The sequence below is a fragment of the Pelecanus crispus genome, chromosome 2 (assembly GCF_030463565.1).
Source record: "Pelecanus crispus isolate bPelCri1 chromosome 2, bPelCri1.pri, whole genome shotgun sequence".
NCBI classification, from domain to species: Eukaryota; Metazoa; Chordata; class Aves; order Pelecaniformes; family Pelecanidae; genus Pelecanus; species Pelecanus crispus.
The window spans coordinates 4215081-4231818 of NC_134644.1; the positions used below are offsets into that span (position 1 = coordinate 4215081).

General features: G+C 44.0%; 1 protein-coding gene across 1 annotated transcript in view; it reads right to left on the bottom strand.

The window, feature by feature from the left end:
• The window catches only part of VIPR1 (vasoactive intestinal peptide receptor 1), a 136039-nt gene that overhangs the window by 85491 nt on the left and 33810 nt on the right, over positions 1-16738 (bottom strand). Inside the window, exon 2 of the mRNA XM_075706532.1 lies at positions 9821-10005. Within this exon, the coding sequence (XP_075562647.1) occupies positions 9821-10005 (185 nt within the window). The remainder of the gene's footprint in view (positions 1-9820; positions 10006-16738) is intronic.

Below are 16738 nucleotides of genomic sequence, written 5' to 3' on the forward strand. Positions count from 1 at the left end.
CGTTTCCCCTGCACACACTCTAAAGCCCTGAGCAGAAAGACAAAGGGAAATGTTTTTCTGGATGTGATTTCCTACAGCTCTGAATTCTGCAGCAACTCTCATGAGGAATTATCCCCAAAGTATTTATTAATGAGAGTTTTCCTTTGCGCCAGATCCCAACAATTGTTAGAAGATTACCGCACAGTCTGCTACTGCAAAGAAAGCCATTGTGTACACTCTTTAATTAAATACAATTCACAGGATTGTCACAGACTGAAGGAGCTGCAGGAATGTTTAGTCTCATCTATGCTATCTGCCATTAGCAGGGCCAGGCTCACCGTGGGCCAACTCCTTTGCTCACATGGCAACTCCTCAGAGGTAGGCAGGATTCACAGCAAAGCCACAGCTGCAGGCAAGCAGGAGTATGGGCCCACAAGAAGTAATGTGAGCCTCAGTACCTCCCTTTCTCCTGATCCCAGAGTGTTCCTAGGCTCACCCAGAGCTTACCGTAGGGAGACTCCAGCAGAGATGGGGACTAGGGTGACCACAGTGATAACAGGATTTGGAGTCAAACAAGGAAGGAGTAGAATTTAAAAGCCTACAGATGATGAAATCACATGCCTCACCTATTTTTATTCAGCTCCCAGAGCCTACACAGGAGTGACACATGGGTACGCTTCTAGTTATCTGAATGAGAATTTCTTATATCATTACTACTTTCCCATAGCTTCTGTGAAGGTAGTAATGGTATAAGACAAGAGCATCAGTTGCCTTCCTGCAGTTTCTATAACATGACTGCAGTCGCTGTTTTAAGTGGAGATGGAGTTTCTCAACTCTTTTTCATGTGGACAGCAAAGGAAATGAAAGATTTTAGCAGGCAGGTCCTATTTCAAGCCTTAGTAGTGTAACCTGAAGGAGATACTTCTGGCTAGTTGCCATGAGAGCTCACCATTAATTTCAGTCCAGGGGCTTTCATTTGTGCTCATTATTTGTAGGAACACAGGACTAAAGGAACTTCTTATGCAACAATCTTGGCTTTGATTTCTTCCATAACTTCAATCAGCTCTGCCTTAAAACTAGATTTTGTTTCTTTTTAGTTTCTTCCTTTTGAACATCCTCAGGAAAATGCAGTTTTATTCCTAAAAACACTGTGAGTGAGCCAAAAAAATACAGTGTACAAGTGCAAGAATGAGCAAAGAGAGTGGACCAAAGGAAGACACCGACACAGGATTTTTATCTATGGTGATGCATAACACAATTTCCAACAATAACACTGTCAGACTTAAAAGCTGCAAAAGCTCTGGTGGTCTTGAGGAAAAAAAAAAAAAAAAGTATTTATGGAGCATTATAATTACGTGCTGTTCTAAAGGACCTTTGTCTAAGAACCCAAAACCACGTTACAAATATGCCATGACAGCATGGGGAAGTAAATGTTAGAAGCCAGTAATATAGACATAAACTTGAGAGATAAGACCAAGTTCAAAACAAACCAAACACCCTGTGTGGCCTTTGTAGGATCAATAAAGAAGGACTTGCAAAACCAATATTTTTTAAGCAGAGGCAAGCTATATTCTGCCACAACCTCTACTCATGTTGTAAATACACTACTCTGCAACCAGCCGTCAGTAAGGGACTCTCAGAGCACAGGTAGCAGCATGTGTCCCTAGGAGACTTTTCCAAATAAAACAGGTCCAGGCAAATACCCAAGTATCCTGATTCTCACTTTGCTGTTCAAACCACTCCATTTTATACTTCTGCAAAATATAATCATGCTAATACTCATCTAAGCAGACCCTGTTAAACAAAGGCAACTTAGCCAAGTCAATCCAGCAGCTTGGAGGCACGAAGACTTCATTTATTCTGATTGTCCCCTTTCTGTGTGAGGGGTTGGAAGATCAAGGAAACATGTGCAGACTGTTTTGCAAAGAGCTGGGAGAACCAGAAGGAAAGGGAAGCCGAGCAGCTGTGTTGCTTAACTCCTTAGTGACAAGCTCGTATATGCCTGTCTTGGAAAGCAGAGCTGAATTAGGGTTTTAAGGAAGAAGTGGTGCCCTGGCACTGGAGTAATGACACACAGCGATTAAAAGAGAAGCAGTACTTGAGTAAATTCTTACAACTGAGTAGGAGACAGCTCTGAGGGCTGGGTAAGCACATTTAGCTCCTTTAAATTATCATCTGGAGTAGATAGATAAGTATGAGTTTTCTTTCCAGTAAGCTCAGACAACAGGTTTGAATTCAGGCTATTGCAGAAATACAAGGATGCTGCAACACTGAGATCAGTGGTGTTTAGATATACAATTCAGAGCAAAGAACAAAGTGTTATAGTATCTCTGTTACGGTTGAGAAAAAATAAGCAAAGAATGATAATTATCCCAAGAGAACACATGGGCAGCAAAGGTAAGAAAAAAGGGGACTGACTTCACTATCTGACTTCTGTGGAAATTGGAGGGCAGCAAAGTAACTTGTAGTTTTCCCCCGAACTACTGGTCATTGACTGCTTTTAATTTCCTTTTACGTTTGAGTCTAAGGAACAGAGCCTGACTGAGGAAAATTCTGCTGATTTTCTTATAGATTGTTCAGAATCTTAACTACTAAACTGATCAAACCTTCTGGAGGAAATTCACCTCCAAAGCTTCTGCTCAGCCAATTACAGGAACAGCAGAAATACAAAGGATATGCAAATCCAGAACTGCTTCACCCCCACGACTCAGAAATATGATTTGGGGATCCATTGGGCCAAAAGTATACGTCTATAATGTATACATCTACATCTGCCTCCTGCACATTAATCATCCTTCCTCACCTGAAGGAGCAGGCACTTTTAGGACATGAGTCACTTCAAACTAAAGGAACTGTCTAAAATAGGTTAGAGGAAACTTACCCTACACTGCTTCAGTCAGGGAGCCTTAGGCAACTGGCTGAGAGGTGGAAGTCTATGCTGCAAATATCTGAAGTTAAATGAGATAAAACCCACAGACCTGGGCTCATCTATAAACTGAACGATACACCTCCAGACAGCCCCCTCCTTCCCCAGCATACTCCGACAGCGGATGTGAGATGGTACCTGGCAGGATCTCTATCAAGGAGTTGATTGAAAGACTAGTGCTCTAATATGTTTATGGGTTGTTGTTTTCAAGATATATTGACTTTGAAAAAAGGTACTTGGCTTCAGGAGAATGTGCAGGCAACCTGTTCATCCTGCCCTGAATTGCTGCTCATCCAGCACCAAGTCATCTCCTCAGTAGCCACCTCTTGACTGCTACGCACAGAAGAAACGGTCCCTAATTCAATTGCAGGCTGAGCAGGGACTACAGCCTGGAGAAGAGAAGGCTGCGGGGAGACCTTATTGCGACCTTCCAGTACTTAAAGGGGGCCTACAGGAAAGATGGGGAGAATCTTTTTAACAAGGCCTGTTGTGACAGGACAAGGAGTAATGGATTTAAACTAAAGAAGAATAGATTTAGACTGGCTATAAGGAAGAAATGTTTTACAGTGAGGGTGGTGAGGCGCTGGCACAGGTTGCCCAGAGAGGCGGTGGAGGCCCCATCCCTGGCACCATCCCAGGCCAGGCTGGACGGGGCTGTGAGCACCCTGGGCTGGTTAAAGCTGTCCCTGGCACTGCAGGGGTTGGGCTGGGTGAGCTCTGAAGGGCCCTTCCCACCCAAAGCATTCTTATGATTCTATGATTCTACACAAAGCCCTGAGCAGATGTCTCGGCAAAACCCACAAGTTGCTTGTGTTCATTCCTGTCTCTTAGCCAGATGCTAACTCCTGACAAATCCTCCATCTATCCAGCTCTGATTCTTGCCCTGGGCAACTACAGTGGCCCCCACCCAGTCCTGCCTGCTGTCCACTACATCTCCTGTTGCTTCAGTTCACTCCAACTGTGTCACCAGAGTCTTGTATTCCTCCCGAATCCAACCTAAATATTACCACCAGCCAAATCCACCTGCCACAACATTGAAGAAGAGTTGGACGGAACTCAGATCTGCTCAGATGGCCCCAGAAAGGTAAGGCTTTGGGTGGGGTGTAGAGCAGAAGGGGTTCCCAAATCCAGAGCAATGGAGACTGGCAGTTTGAGCAACACCCTGGGGAATCCACAGGCACCTAAGCAGGCAGTTCAGTGTCACAGGAGGCTGTGTTACAAAATAAGCACTTGATCAAAATCACAGTGAAGTCCCTGTGGTTTCTTCCCTGCCCTTCATGTTCTCAATCATCCCCTAGACCTCTCCCACTGCCTGGGAGCTGTGTACACATGTCATGTACACAAAACCTTTGGCAAACAGGACCCCACCACCCTCCTGCAAGGCTGGCTATTGGATATTATTTATAACCAGGGAGCTGGACAAAGAAAGCTGGATGTTCTCTAGTTCTCAGAAATACTGCAGTGGCCTTGTTTGAGGAACAACAGTTTTGGTTAGCAATGCGGGCAGCTCCTTTTAACTTTTAGGGGAACCGAAAGCTCTGATAATGTCTAGAAATTCCGTGTTAATCCAGCATTACTGCACCATCAGTAAAGCAAGGGCTGGAGTGACTGACACCAGGCTTGCCCACCATTCATGCTGGAAACCCTCACAGCTCCAATAAACAGCAACTTCACTTGGAGCTCTAGGGCTGTCTGGAGAGGGTGTTTCCCACGCCCAATGTCTCATTGCAAATTCAGGGTTTGGTTTTTTTTTTCCATGCTCTCTGGGAAGGACTGAACAGCAAAGTGGCAATGTTACAGAGCAGTGTAGCAGCCAGTGTCCCAGGCATGGCTTTTCCTACATAGTGCAGGTACTCTGAAGCTCAGTGGCAGCTAGCAATGTGGACAAAAGAGGGTGTTTGGCATTTACTGGGTGCCCTCTCCTTGCTTTAGCATAGCAGCCTTAGCATCTCCAACTGAGCAGTCAAAACTGGACACATTCAGCATTTGGGGGACTCGGTGCTTGAAACTTTCCCGAGCTCACTGAACAGTAAATGACTTTAGGACATGGATCTTCCAATCTTGTGGCCCAGTGGCCATAAGAAAAAGCAAACTGGGTCAGAGCACAGGCTTGTCAAGGTCAGTACCACTCCCCAAGAGCAACCAGAAGGAGATAAAGGAACAAGAAACATGGAAAACATTAAAAAAAAAGACATGCATACTATAATCCTTCCTACAGTATATGTCTTCCAGAAGTCACCACAGCACCTTTCTATAATACAGTTGGTGATAAGGTTTTAACCTTTTTGGCTATCAGTACCTTGAACATCTTTTATTAAACCAAATTAGGACCAATTCCAGGATGATTTTACTATTCATACATCACTTCCCATCCTGAAAGCCCCTAACAGGACTTGTTTGTGCCACTATTCAAAGCTTTCTATTGAAATCCAGGTATGTGCCTGGAACAATCTAAAAATGCATCTCATTTCAAAGAGTTCACTTCAAAAGACTGATTAACTACAAGGGAGAGTACAAAAAATACAAAGATTTTGGCAAAAGATGAGTTTGGTTCAGTCAGAGATCAGGAAGAAATTAATCTTCCCTCTTTCAAATTAAGCAGAAGTGATTCAGTCAACAAGGCTCTGGGTGAGGGTGTTATGGATTTATAAAGCATCCTTTATAAAGCATCAGAGTTCGCTATAGAACAATTCCTCACGGACAGTCTGAGGCACCCAGGCGTGTCTTCCAGGAAGAAGAGCCTACTGGGACAAGCTCCTGGCCTAGTCTGTATTTCAGAACAAAGGATCAAGTCATTGTTTTTAATAATGAGGGAGTCAAGAGTACCCCAGTGATTTGGAGCCACCCCAAGCACAAGAGCTGCCATCTTCAACAAAACCAGGACAGGGCCAACTTTCCCTTCTTTGGCTGAGGATGGAAGGAAGCGAAAGGGCAAGTCACTTGCTAAAACATGTGAGGGTGAGCAAGGTTAGGACAACCACAAAGAGCATTGCTGCAGTGAAGAACAAAGATTCAGAAGAATGGGGGAAACCATGCAGAGAGCAACTGAAGAGATCTTTACCTAAGAGAGTGCAGGATGGCACATGGAGACAGCCTTGATTTAGAAGAACAGAACATGCTGGAGATCACTGTCTGGACAGAGCTCTCCTAGAGGAAACCTGCTAATTACATTTACGTTTGGGACCTTTGGCTTCAGCCGTCATTTCTGATACCCCTCATTGTGCCCAATGGCTAGTCTATATTGAGAACATACTACATCTGAGCAATTGATAGAGAGGAACATGTTCTCATCAGGACTTAACGAACCGACTAAAGATGGAGATTTTAGGAGGGACTTACATTCCTGGAGGATACAGTAAATGAGGGCTGAAACTATCAGCATTCATGCTGCACAACTTTGAGTGGTCTGTGTGAAAGGTCAGTATGAAAACAGGGGAATAATTCAAACATGATTCCACTATTCCTGGCTGAAAAGAAGGACTTAAAGCTACAGGTTAAACAGGTTGTAACATGAGCCTAAGAGCCTTAGACACACATGAAAATTTAACAAATGCAACATGACACACACACAAATGCTGTCTAAACCAGGCACAGAAGCAACACTTCCACCTGAAGAGAGCATTGATGTCTTCCCAGGAGCCTGAGGGCCACACTTAGTGTCTCTGACAGCCCCAATCACCTTCCTCTTAATAACACTCAGAAAAGACTCAAGATCCCAGAATGCAATGATGCTGTGACAGGGCTGCATCTCAACTATCATCACTTCTGCTGAGTACACAGCTGAGTGTCAAGTGAAGCAGAGGATCAAAGTGAAGTGTCAGATGTTATAAATGTTTGCATTACCTATCAAAGCAACCCACTGGCAGTTTAGATGATTTGAACATGGCAAGCCTTGGCCAGGAGAGAGTTTACCAATGGCTTTAAGGAAGCATGGATCTCTTTATCAATGATCTGGATGAGGGGATTGAGATTTCAGATGACACCAAATAGACCATGAGTGTTGATCTGCTTGACAGTAGGAAGGCATTGCAGAGGGATCTGGACAAGCTCCATCGATGGGCCAAGGTGAGTTGTATGAGGTTCAACAACGCTCAGTGTCGGGTCCTGCACTTGGGTCACAACAACCCCATGCAACGCTACAGGCTTGAGGAAGAGTGGCTGGGAAGCTGCCTGGCAGAAAAGGACCTGGGGGTGTTGGTCAACAGCAGCTGAATATGAGCCGGCAGTGTGCCCAGGTGGCCAAGAAGGCCAACAGTATCCTGGCTTGTGTCAGGAATAGTGTGGACAGCAGGAGTAGGGAAGTGTTCGTGCCCCTGTACTCAGCGCTGGTGAGGCCGCACTTCAAACACTGCGTCCAGTTTTGGGCCCCTCAGTGCAAGAAAGACATTGAGGTGCTGGAGCATGTCCAGAAAAGGTCAACAAAGCTGGTGAAGGGTCTGGAGAACAAGTTTTATGAGCAGCAGCTGAGGGAACTGGGATTGTTTAGTCTGGAGAAGAGGAGGCTGAGGGGAGACCTTATCACCCCCTACAACTACCTGAAAGGAGGTTGTAGTGAGGTGGGTGTCGGTCTCTTCTCTCATGTAACAAGCAATAAGACAAGAGGAAATTGCCTCAAGTTGCGCCAGAGGAGGTTTAGACTGGATATTAGGAAAAAATTCTTTACTGAAAGAGTGGCCAAGCATTGGAATAGGCTGCCCAGAGAGGTGGTGGAGTCCCCATCCCTGGAGGTGTTCAAAAAACGTGTAGACGTGGCACTTAGGGACATGGTTTATTGGGCATGGTGGTGTTGGATTTACGGTTGGACTAGATGATCTTAGACGTCTTTTCCAACCTTAATGATTCAATTCTATTCCATTCACCCTTGCCTCCTGCATGGCCTCACCGTCCCAGCTTGGCTGTTAGCTACAGCTTTGCTTCCCATCAGTCCCTGAAGCAAAGTCAACTTGTAGCTGCTTTCCACTGTGCAACTAGATTGTGATGGACTGGCTACTCAGGCAGATAATTGATTCTACGTTACTGCACTGGGCATTTTCTTTTGTTATTCCTTACCCGCTAACAACACGGATGGGGGGAAAAGCTCAGAGGGAAGATGTTTCTCGTTTGTCTATTTAAAAGGGAAAATATACAAGGGCACAAATGACACACAAAATGAATGCTTAGATGGCAAAACCAATTTTAGCGGTACAGTATCAACAGACCTGTCTTGGGTGATACCACTGGCTGTAGATCTCAAAGTGTTTTACAAAGGTAGTATCTCTAGCCTCTTTTGACAGATGGAGAAACCAAGGCAGAAAGCCCAAGATCATTCAGCAAGTTAGTAGCTAAAAAAAACCCCAACCCCTACAAAAAACCCAACGCACAAAAATCCCCCACAACAAAAATGTCAGGTTGGTCTGGCTACCTCACAAAACTCCTTCCTTATACCAAAGATAGATGAAAGCAGTCACAAAACCCCCCTAAATACTTCACACACTGTGTTACCAGCATTTGCATGTCTCTAAAAGACCTTTCTATATGCCAGTGTATGCTGATGTCCACATCTGTCAGAGGTGTTCTGCTTTCTATGAAATATTTAAATGTTCTCCTCAAAATACCCTGGTCACCCAGCAAAAAGCCAACATCCAAAGAGAATTTGGATGGAAAAAAGAGTGGGAAAGGAGTCGTCCCTTGTTCCATGGGAACAGGAGAAAGGCTTCAAATCTCACTTTAGGAATACTGGATATGAGAAAAATAATAGATTAGATAATTAGGAAGATAAAACCTGAGATGGACATCAGGAGCGATCAGAAGACCTGGGCAGAGTGGCTGATGACTCTGGAAAGAAAATGATGTTTAGAGCAGTACAAGGAGCAGAAAATCTGAGCACTGCTAGAAGTCTAGCCTTTGCTGTCAAGACCAGCTCAGCTGAGCAGAAAATGTCTTTCAGTGATATGAATAAAAAGAGAACAACAACAGGAAAAATAAATGTGAGATTGCTATGCAAAGTGCTGAAATTCAAGACAAAACTAAACATAGCCCCCAGAAAAGAGAAGTCACATGCAGCCCCACCCCCCATTTCTGTTCACTGGTTTCTCCAGCGATTCAGAGGTAAAAATATAATTTTACTAATAAAAAGTGGAATAGTTACACATGGTGAAAATGACCTAGCTTGAATAATTGAGAAAAACAGGGCTGACTGTGAAGGCAAACAAGGGTACGGAAACTGTTGTATATGAGCTGAAAGCCACTCAAAAGAGAACAACGTGATTAGATTGGATGGTGGGAGTGGTACCATCTGGCTGAAAGTCAACAAATGTAATGCTTTTTTATACGTAGGAAGGAAGGGGAAAAAAAGAGCCAGACAGCTATCAGCAAGTTAATCTGAGCACAAAAGTACACAAGACTTTTGAACACCGCTTGAAGGAAAGAGTAATTGAAAGCATGGCAGCAAATGGAGATTTGGATAAAATACAAAATGTGGTTTATCAAAAGTAAATCGTGGCAATGTACCTGATAACTTTTTTTGATAAGGTTCCTGGGATTTTTTTGGAGAGAGGAAAATCAGTGGATCTAATCTTTCTTAGCTTCAGTAAATAGTTTGATGACATGCCAAACCGAATGACTGCCTTAATGATAGATAAGGGGATTAATACAACAACTGGAAGGAAATTAAGGAAGTGGCTAAGCGTGAAAACTGCAGGTTGTGTTGAAGGCAGAAATACAGAGCCACAGGGAGGTCTGCAGTGGTATTAGTTAAGGATCAGTTGCTTTGATAAGAACGGAATGAAATGCAGTGATAAAAAGAGAAGAGGACAGAGGGAGCGACCAACGAAAAGGTCCATGAGAATCTAAAACGTCTGGTGGAAACAGTAGAGCAGAAGGACCTGTTAGCTGCTTGATCTCGAGGGATGCTGGACCACACACAGCAAAGCTGACCAACTGAAATATTATAGGCAACATACTCTTCTCCACATGGTCTCTGTCTCCAGCAACCACCTCTTGGGGCATTTTCTGAACATCCTCGTAGAGGGTAATGGTCCTTGGTGGCCTCAGTGAGCAGGGTGCTGCAGAATCCATCATGCATGTGCACACATGCCTGCAAATGGCCGATGCAGATCTGCCTAGAACAGAGGGGGCAAGAACCCTTAAAAAGGGACAGAGAAGGATAATTTAAAGGATGATGGTGGTACCTCTGGATTAATCAGTATTAATCAGCCCTTCACAGTCACATCCCCCGTGCCTTAGTAGGACCTACCTGCCCTTCAACACCTCATCCAGAGCCTGATCTTTTCTGGCTCCTCTCCAGCATCCCTTGATGCCATATGCTTGGTCACATCAAATCAAGAGACAGCAATGACACCAGACAGCTGCCCCAGAAACTGCAGTCCTGCAGGTTAGCTACAATAATGCTGGAAAGCCAGGAGGAGGAGAAAAGAAAGAAAAAAGAAAAAAACAAGAGAGAAAAAAACCCAACCCCAATATAGCAACTGAACCCCACTTTGGTTCTGGGAAAGAAAGTATGAAACCAAGGCAAAAAACATTTTGCTGACTCTCCATCTCCTTCAAGTATGTAAACTGAATTAATGAGACACAAGCAGTAGCAGGCTGAGCAGCAGGAATATCAGTGAGGAGCACAGGGAATGACTACTTCCCCAGCATTCAGCTCCAGAAGGGTGAAAGAGGGGAGAAGAAGAAAGCTGCTGTTAAGAAATCAACCCTACCTGTTGCTCATTCCTCCTTTGTCTTGCGTGCCTTTCAAACGTTGGATGTAATATGGGATAACAGAAGAGGAGGTTTTCATGCATCCCTTTGACTTCAGTGGGATTTCAGTTCTCAAATGACCTTATGAAGTGGGATGATTTCAGACTGACACTCAGCTCTTCTGTGCATGCATAAAGAAACACTGCTCTGCACAAAGCCAGTAACAAGAGCAGTCATTTTTGCTAATATAGCCTAGGAATCTACTGATACTCTCTCAGTGGTACTGAGCAATGATTTCTGGTTTTGACAGAGCAAATCTGAGACAGTCAGATCTCTGGCAAGCTGAATGCAAGAGCCTTAGATCCAGAAAAGGCTCAATCCTGTGTTAATGACACTGGTATTATGCCTCTAGCTAATAACATAATCATAGCCTGATTAACTAATTCTCTCCACTTGTAAGCTGGAGGAAGTTCATCCAACATAACAGCAAAGTAATATAGGTGTGAGTCATCCCTTATAATTATTGTTTTAACAACCTGTTCAGCAGTAAATTTGGCCATAGGAATATCCCAATATTGGTCAAGGCAAGGATTCAGCAGAGGCATCCTGGTGACTACAGCAGATCAGGTAGTGCCAAATGTTACCGAATCGTTGACTTGCAGAAATACTGGCTGGAAGAGACCTCTGGAGAATACTGGTCCAGCCTTCAGCTTGAAACCAGACCAGCACCAACACCACTATTGTTCAGCCACAAATTTCTCTAACCAAGTCGTAACATCCTCCAAGCATGGAGACTCTACAATGTTTCTAAGTGACTGTTTCGTTGCTGGACAACTCTCATAGTGTAGAAATCCCTGTCTTATTTGTAAGTGCTCTTCAAGTACTTTTTGAATATAACCATGGGGACAAGGTAACTTGACCTCAAAGAAGAGCCATACCACCACCTCTTACACAGTAAAAGGTCATCTACATAGTTAGGTGTCCACTTTCTCACCTTTAAAAATAATAGCCAATAAATTTGCACTGGGCGGCGGTAGCCTTTTTGCAGGGTAAATTGTCAGACACAAACTTCAGTCAAAGAGATTTCTATTGACTTGGAAACAGCCAGGATTTCACCTAGTTTCCAGGTAGCTGGCACAATATACACCCTGGCTAACTGACTTGGCAAACATTGAGAATGGCATAATAGGCATTGTAATAATGATTAAAGGTATGGAAAACCTGGTAGTGCCAAAACAAAACATCCCAGCTAAACTTAAAGAGAGGAAAAAAAAAGTCTAATCAATCACAACCAACAAGCACCTAAACCATAAAATTTCCTGCCAAGGATAACTATTTAAAATGTGGATTAGAAGTAAAGCACTGCTTCGGAACAGTTTAACACTGACTGGCATGACTTACCAGCAGAGTCTCTTCAAATCATTCGGGTCTGTTTGTACTGCAGGTCCAAAGCAGAAACCAGTGGTCAGGGCTATGCAGATGGTCAGCCTAAATTTCACACAGTCAAAGAGATGACCCCCAGAGGTCCCTTCCAACCTCAACCAGCCTGTGATTCTGTGTGAAAATGGTTTCAAGTTGGCCAAGGGAAAAGGGAGCAGGTGCAATTCTTGGGATTATTCTTTTAACAATCTAGCTATAATGTTCACAGATTAAGGGCAAGGAAAACCCAACAGATTAGGAGGGTCCATAAGGCACTGACTATTTTATCCCTGTGTGATATGTAAGAAATCCCAATAATGGTTTCTGACAAGCTTTTGTCCCTTCCTTTGTCAAGTGTCCCCAGTGACAGAGACTCCACAGTGTCCTTATAGACCCTAATCAATTCCTAAGCTTCTCTACGCTGACCATCAGAAAGATTTTGTCTATTTTGCGAAACACTAAATTTCTGTGGCTACAATTTGAGGCCCAAATTTCTAGTTATACCCAGACTGCTTATAGAGAACAGATCTTTTTCCCCTGCTTCTTAGTTGCAGTAGCCTTTTCATATACTTAAAGACAAGTTGTGATTACTCCCTTCAGTGTTTTGGTTTTTTTCAGAATACACATTCCCAGTTCTTTCACTTTTTTCCCCCCACAGCATTTTTCAGACCTTTCAGCATTCTTCTGGCCATGCCTGGACTCCCTCCAGCTGTCTCAAGTGCTTTTACCCCCAAATGGACATAATCTGCTCCAGGTAAAAGTCTACCAGGGATCACTTGCCCCTTTTCCTTTAAACAGAACAGAAGTTTCCTTCCAGTTTATTATGTTACTTTCAGCCTAACATAATCAGCAGCCAAACGTAAGAGGAGTTGCCTATGTGTTCAGCCCCTGCTCTGAACCCTTGACATGGAAAATAGACTAAAACAGGCAAAAAAGACTGAGAAATTCTGATTTTGCAGGTGAAGAGAAGCTTACAAAGTTGAGGAGGACAAAACATTTCATCAGGAGCAGGTACCAAGTATAACTCTTCCAGATCCCTTATCTAAGTCTTAAGAACAAAATCACCTTTCAGCAAATTCCAGTAATATCATTGTGGCAGGTGAATGCCACACTCCAATGAACTTTGTGTTGCAGAGTCACAGCTGAACAGGAAAAATAAACTGCGAGCAATAACATTGTCCTGGAGGAGAAGCAGAAAAGCTAGCTGAAAAGGGTGTCCCCCTTCATACCCTCCAACTCCCTAAGTGCCACAACAGGTTCCAATATCTCTTGGATATATACATTCACGTTGAAATAGAAGGGTAAAAATACAGCTTTGCCCTGCAAAAATCACCAGGAATTTATAAAAAAAAGGCTTCTTAAAGAAACCAAGCACTTCCTCATTTTAGTTCCTCTCCATTTATAAAGCCCAGCAGCTCACATGCAGACACATGAATGTCACTGGGAACTCCCCAGACAGGTGGGCTTCACCGCATACCTGGGACTTTCCTCACGTATAATAAGGATTAAATCGCCTTCAAACAGCGGGAAGCTTAAACTAACATTGAAGGAATGGAGGCAACCAGGGAAATTATTCTGCAGAGGAGGCATCTCCGTCTGCTGTGGTTTTACTTTTTTCCCAGGGTTTGCACCCCTGGCCAGGACCACTCAGCCAACAGACCTTGACATCATCCCCTGAACTCAGTCACCCTCGACTTCTGAACCTCTCTGTCCCTTTGGGTGAGCAGACCTGAACGCAGCATCTGTCCGAGGGGGACACTGTTAACACGATACATTACTGCTCTTGAAAATGCTGGTTTCCACCCTGACCTGTCTCTGAGAGGTCAACATCACTAAGCATCAGTGTGAGCAGTGCAGGTCTCCAGGGAGCTGTGGGCAAAGCTGTGCAAGATCTCCCTGGAGCAGCTGTGGTGCACCTACAGCCCCAAGACATTGAACTCCTTGTTCAACCACACACGCTCGCTGGGTAGGTGTTAGCTTTGGCCAACGCTTGCGCACCTGCAATGCTTGCTCTTCTTCCCAGATTGCTGATAGCTTCTCCAAGCATCCGACTCCATCTGAGACAGCGGTAGCTCCTCACGCTGTGTCCCTCCTGCCCAGCTGCCTGGGCCCTTTTTGTTCATTTATGATCTATGATATTCCTTCACCTTTTTGCCTGCGACAACTTCACGTGTTAGTGATGTCTTGCCTGGTACTTCAACAGCAACCAGTATAAGACCTTCACCTGCAATCCCCAGCCAACACCACGGTCTTGTTAGGGCATTAATTCAGGATGCAACTGGAAATAAGATGTCACCTGCTAAGCCATCCATACGCACTGTCCGTTTCTCTACCAAGTCCAGCCAAGTGTATCCATCCAAGGAGGATAAATCTCACAGCTGCAAGAAACTCTGGATGTATGTAGAGATGAAACCGTACAAGCAGATTTAAAACCCTCTTAAAAATCCCTCCGCAATAGCTCAAGCTGCTATCAAAGTTTCTAGACACAAAATGCTTTAGGGGAAATAACCACAAAACCCAAGGCATTTTAAAACAATTAAGGTGCATCATTAAAAAAAACCCTAAAAAAATCCAGTGCCTCTTCCCTCCAAAGTTTTATCTTGAGCAGAATTTCTTGCCACTTCACAAATTCCTGGAAGTCACAGGTTTCCCACAGAAGGCATTTACCACAGTAACAATTCAAGCATGGACACGCAACAAACGTATTCCAAGAATTTCCTAAAAACATTAACTGACAAAACGTCGTGTGCTGGTTTTGGCTGGCATAGGGTTAATTTTCTTCATGGTAGCTAGTATGTGGCTATGGTTTGGATTTGTGCTGGAAACAGTGTTGATAACACAGGGATGTTTTCGTTACTGCTGAGCAGTGCTTACACAGAGTCAAGGCCTTTTCTGCCCCTCACCCCACCCCACCAGCGAGCAGGCTGGGGGTGCACAAGGAGCTGGGAGGGGACACAGCTGGGACAGCTGACCCCAACTGACCCAAGGGATATCCCACAACATATGACATTGTGCTCAGCATATAAAGCCAGGGGAAAAGGAAGGAAGGGGGGAACATTTGGAGTGATGGTGTTTGTCTTCCCAAGTAACTGTTAGCGTGATGGAGCCCTGCTTTCCTGGAGATGGCTGAACACCCGCCTGCCGATGGGAAAGAGAGAATGAGCCTGGAAAAGAGGAGGCTGAGGGGAGACCTTATCGCTCTCTACAACTCCCTGAAAGGAGGGTGTAGTGAGGTGGGTGTTGGTCTCTTCTCCCAAGTAGCTAGCGATAGGACAAGAGGAAATGGGCTCAAGCTGCGCCAGGGGAGGTTTAGACTGGAAATTAGGAAAAATTTCTTTACGGAAAGGGTGGTCAGGCATTGGAACAGGCTGCCCAGAGAGGTGGTGGAGTCACCATCCCTGGAGGCGTTTAAAAAACGGGTAGATGTGGCACTTCGGGATATGGTTTAGTCTGGTCTACCCTTGATTAGTCTAGAGTGGGCTTGGTAGTGTAGGTTAATGGTTGGACTGGATGATCTTAAAGGTCTTTTCCAACCTAGATGATTCTATGATTCTATGATTCTATGAATTCCTTGTTTTGCTTTGCTTGCATGCATGGCTTTTGCTTTACCTATTAAACTGTCTTTACCCCAACCCAAGAGTTTTCTCACTTTTACTCTTCCCATTCTCTCCCCCATCCCACCTGGGGGGAGTGAGCGAGTGGCTGTGTGAGGCTTAGTTGCTGGCTGGGGTTAAACTATGACACTCAGCCAAGTTTTTAAGCTTGCCGTCCAAGTCACATGAATAGTAATATATCTATAAGCACAGACATATCTCTAGAAACAATGATACCAAACAGGAGATCCCCATTTGCATGCATTCTACTTACTGACAGCTGAGTTTAATGTAAGGCATGTTTCTTTTTCTTCTCTGGTATTATTAATTGTACTAATCATAAAACTGTTAATGAAACAGCACTTAGATTTTTCACAATAGCGGTAAAACTATCTCCCCATGAAATGAAAGAAGTTCCCCTGTCAGTGAACTGTGTGAAATTTCATTGCAGTGATTCAACTGTTTATTAAAAGTTGATTTTTGAGTAAACAATCATAGCAAAAGGATCACTGCGCTTATGTGCTCTTCTCTGTTGATCCTTCATACCTTTTCGGGACAGTTACGCCTATGCTTTCAGAAGGATGTCATTAAGATGATGTTATTTTTTTCCCACCTCCGGCTTCTGATCTATATTTTCCAGAAAGCAACTCCAGCATGTTGTGGTACCCTATTAAGATATCCCCACTGTTGCCTAAATTATGCTTCAGTAATAAAACCTGTCTTCACTTCTCTTGTGACCTGTGTGTCCTACTTGACACATAACCTTCTCCTCCTGACGGCTGGGCACCAGCCCAGTGATGGGGTACCTCCTTCACCACCTGCCCCTGGTTGCCCTATTTGCACACGGTGCTGTGAGACAGGTCATGGTTCTTCTGGGAGGATGGGCCAGGTGGCCAAAAAGATAATGAATCAAGCCAAGCATGATTTCCCAATCCAAATGAGTAACTTTGAGCGAAACCTAATCTCAGTTCAACTATGAATTAAAAGGGGGAATTGTAAGTGAAGATAAAAAAGTAAACCAACAACCCAAACCCAGCAATATTTACTAAACACTAGAGAAATATAGATGAAGAAATATAAATGATGTATCATGAAGCTTAGAAGCATTATATGGTAAAAATAAGAGATTAATGAGAAGTTG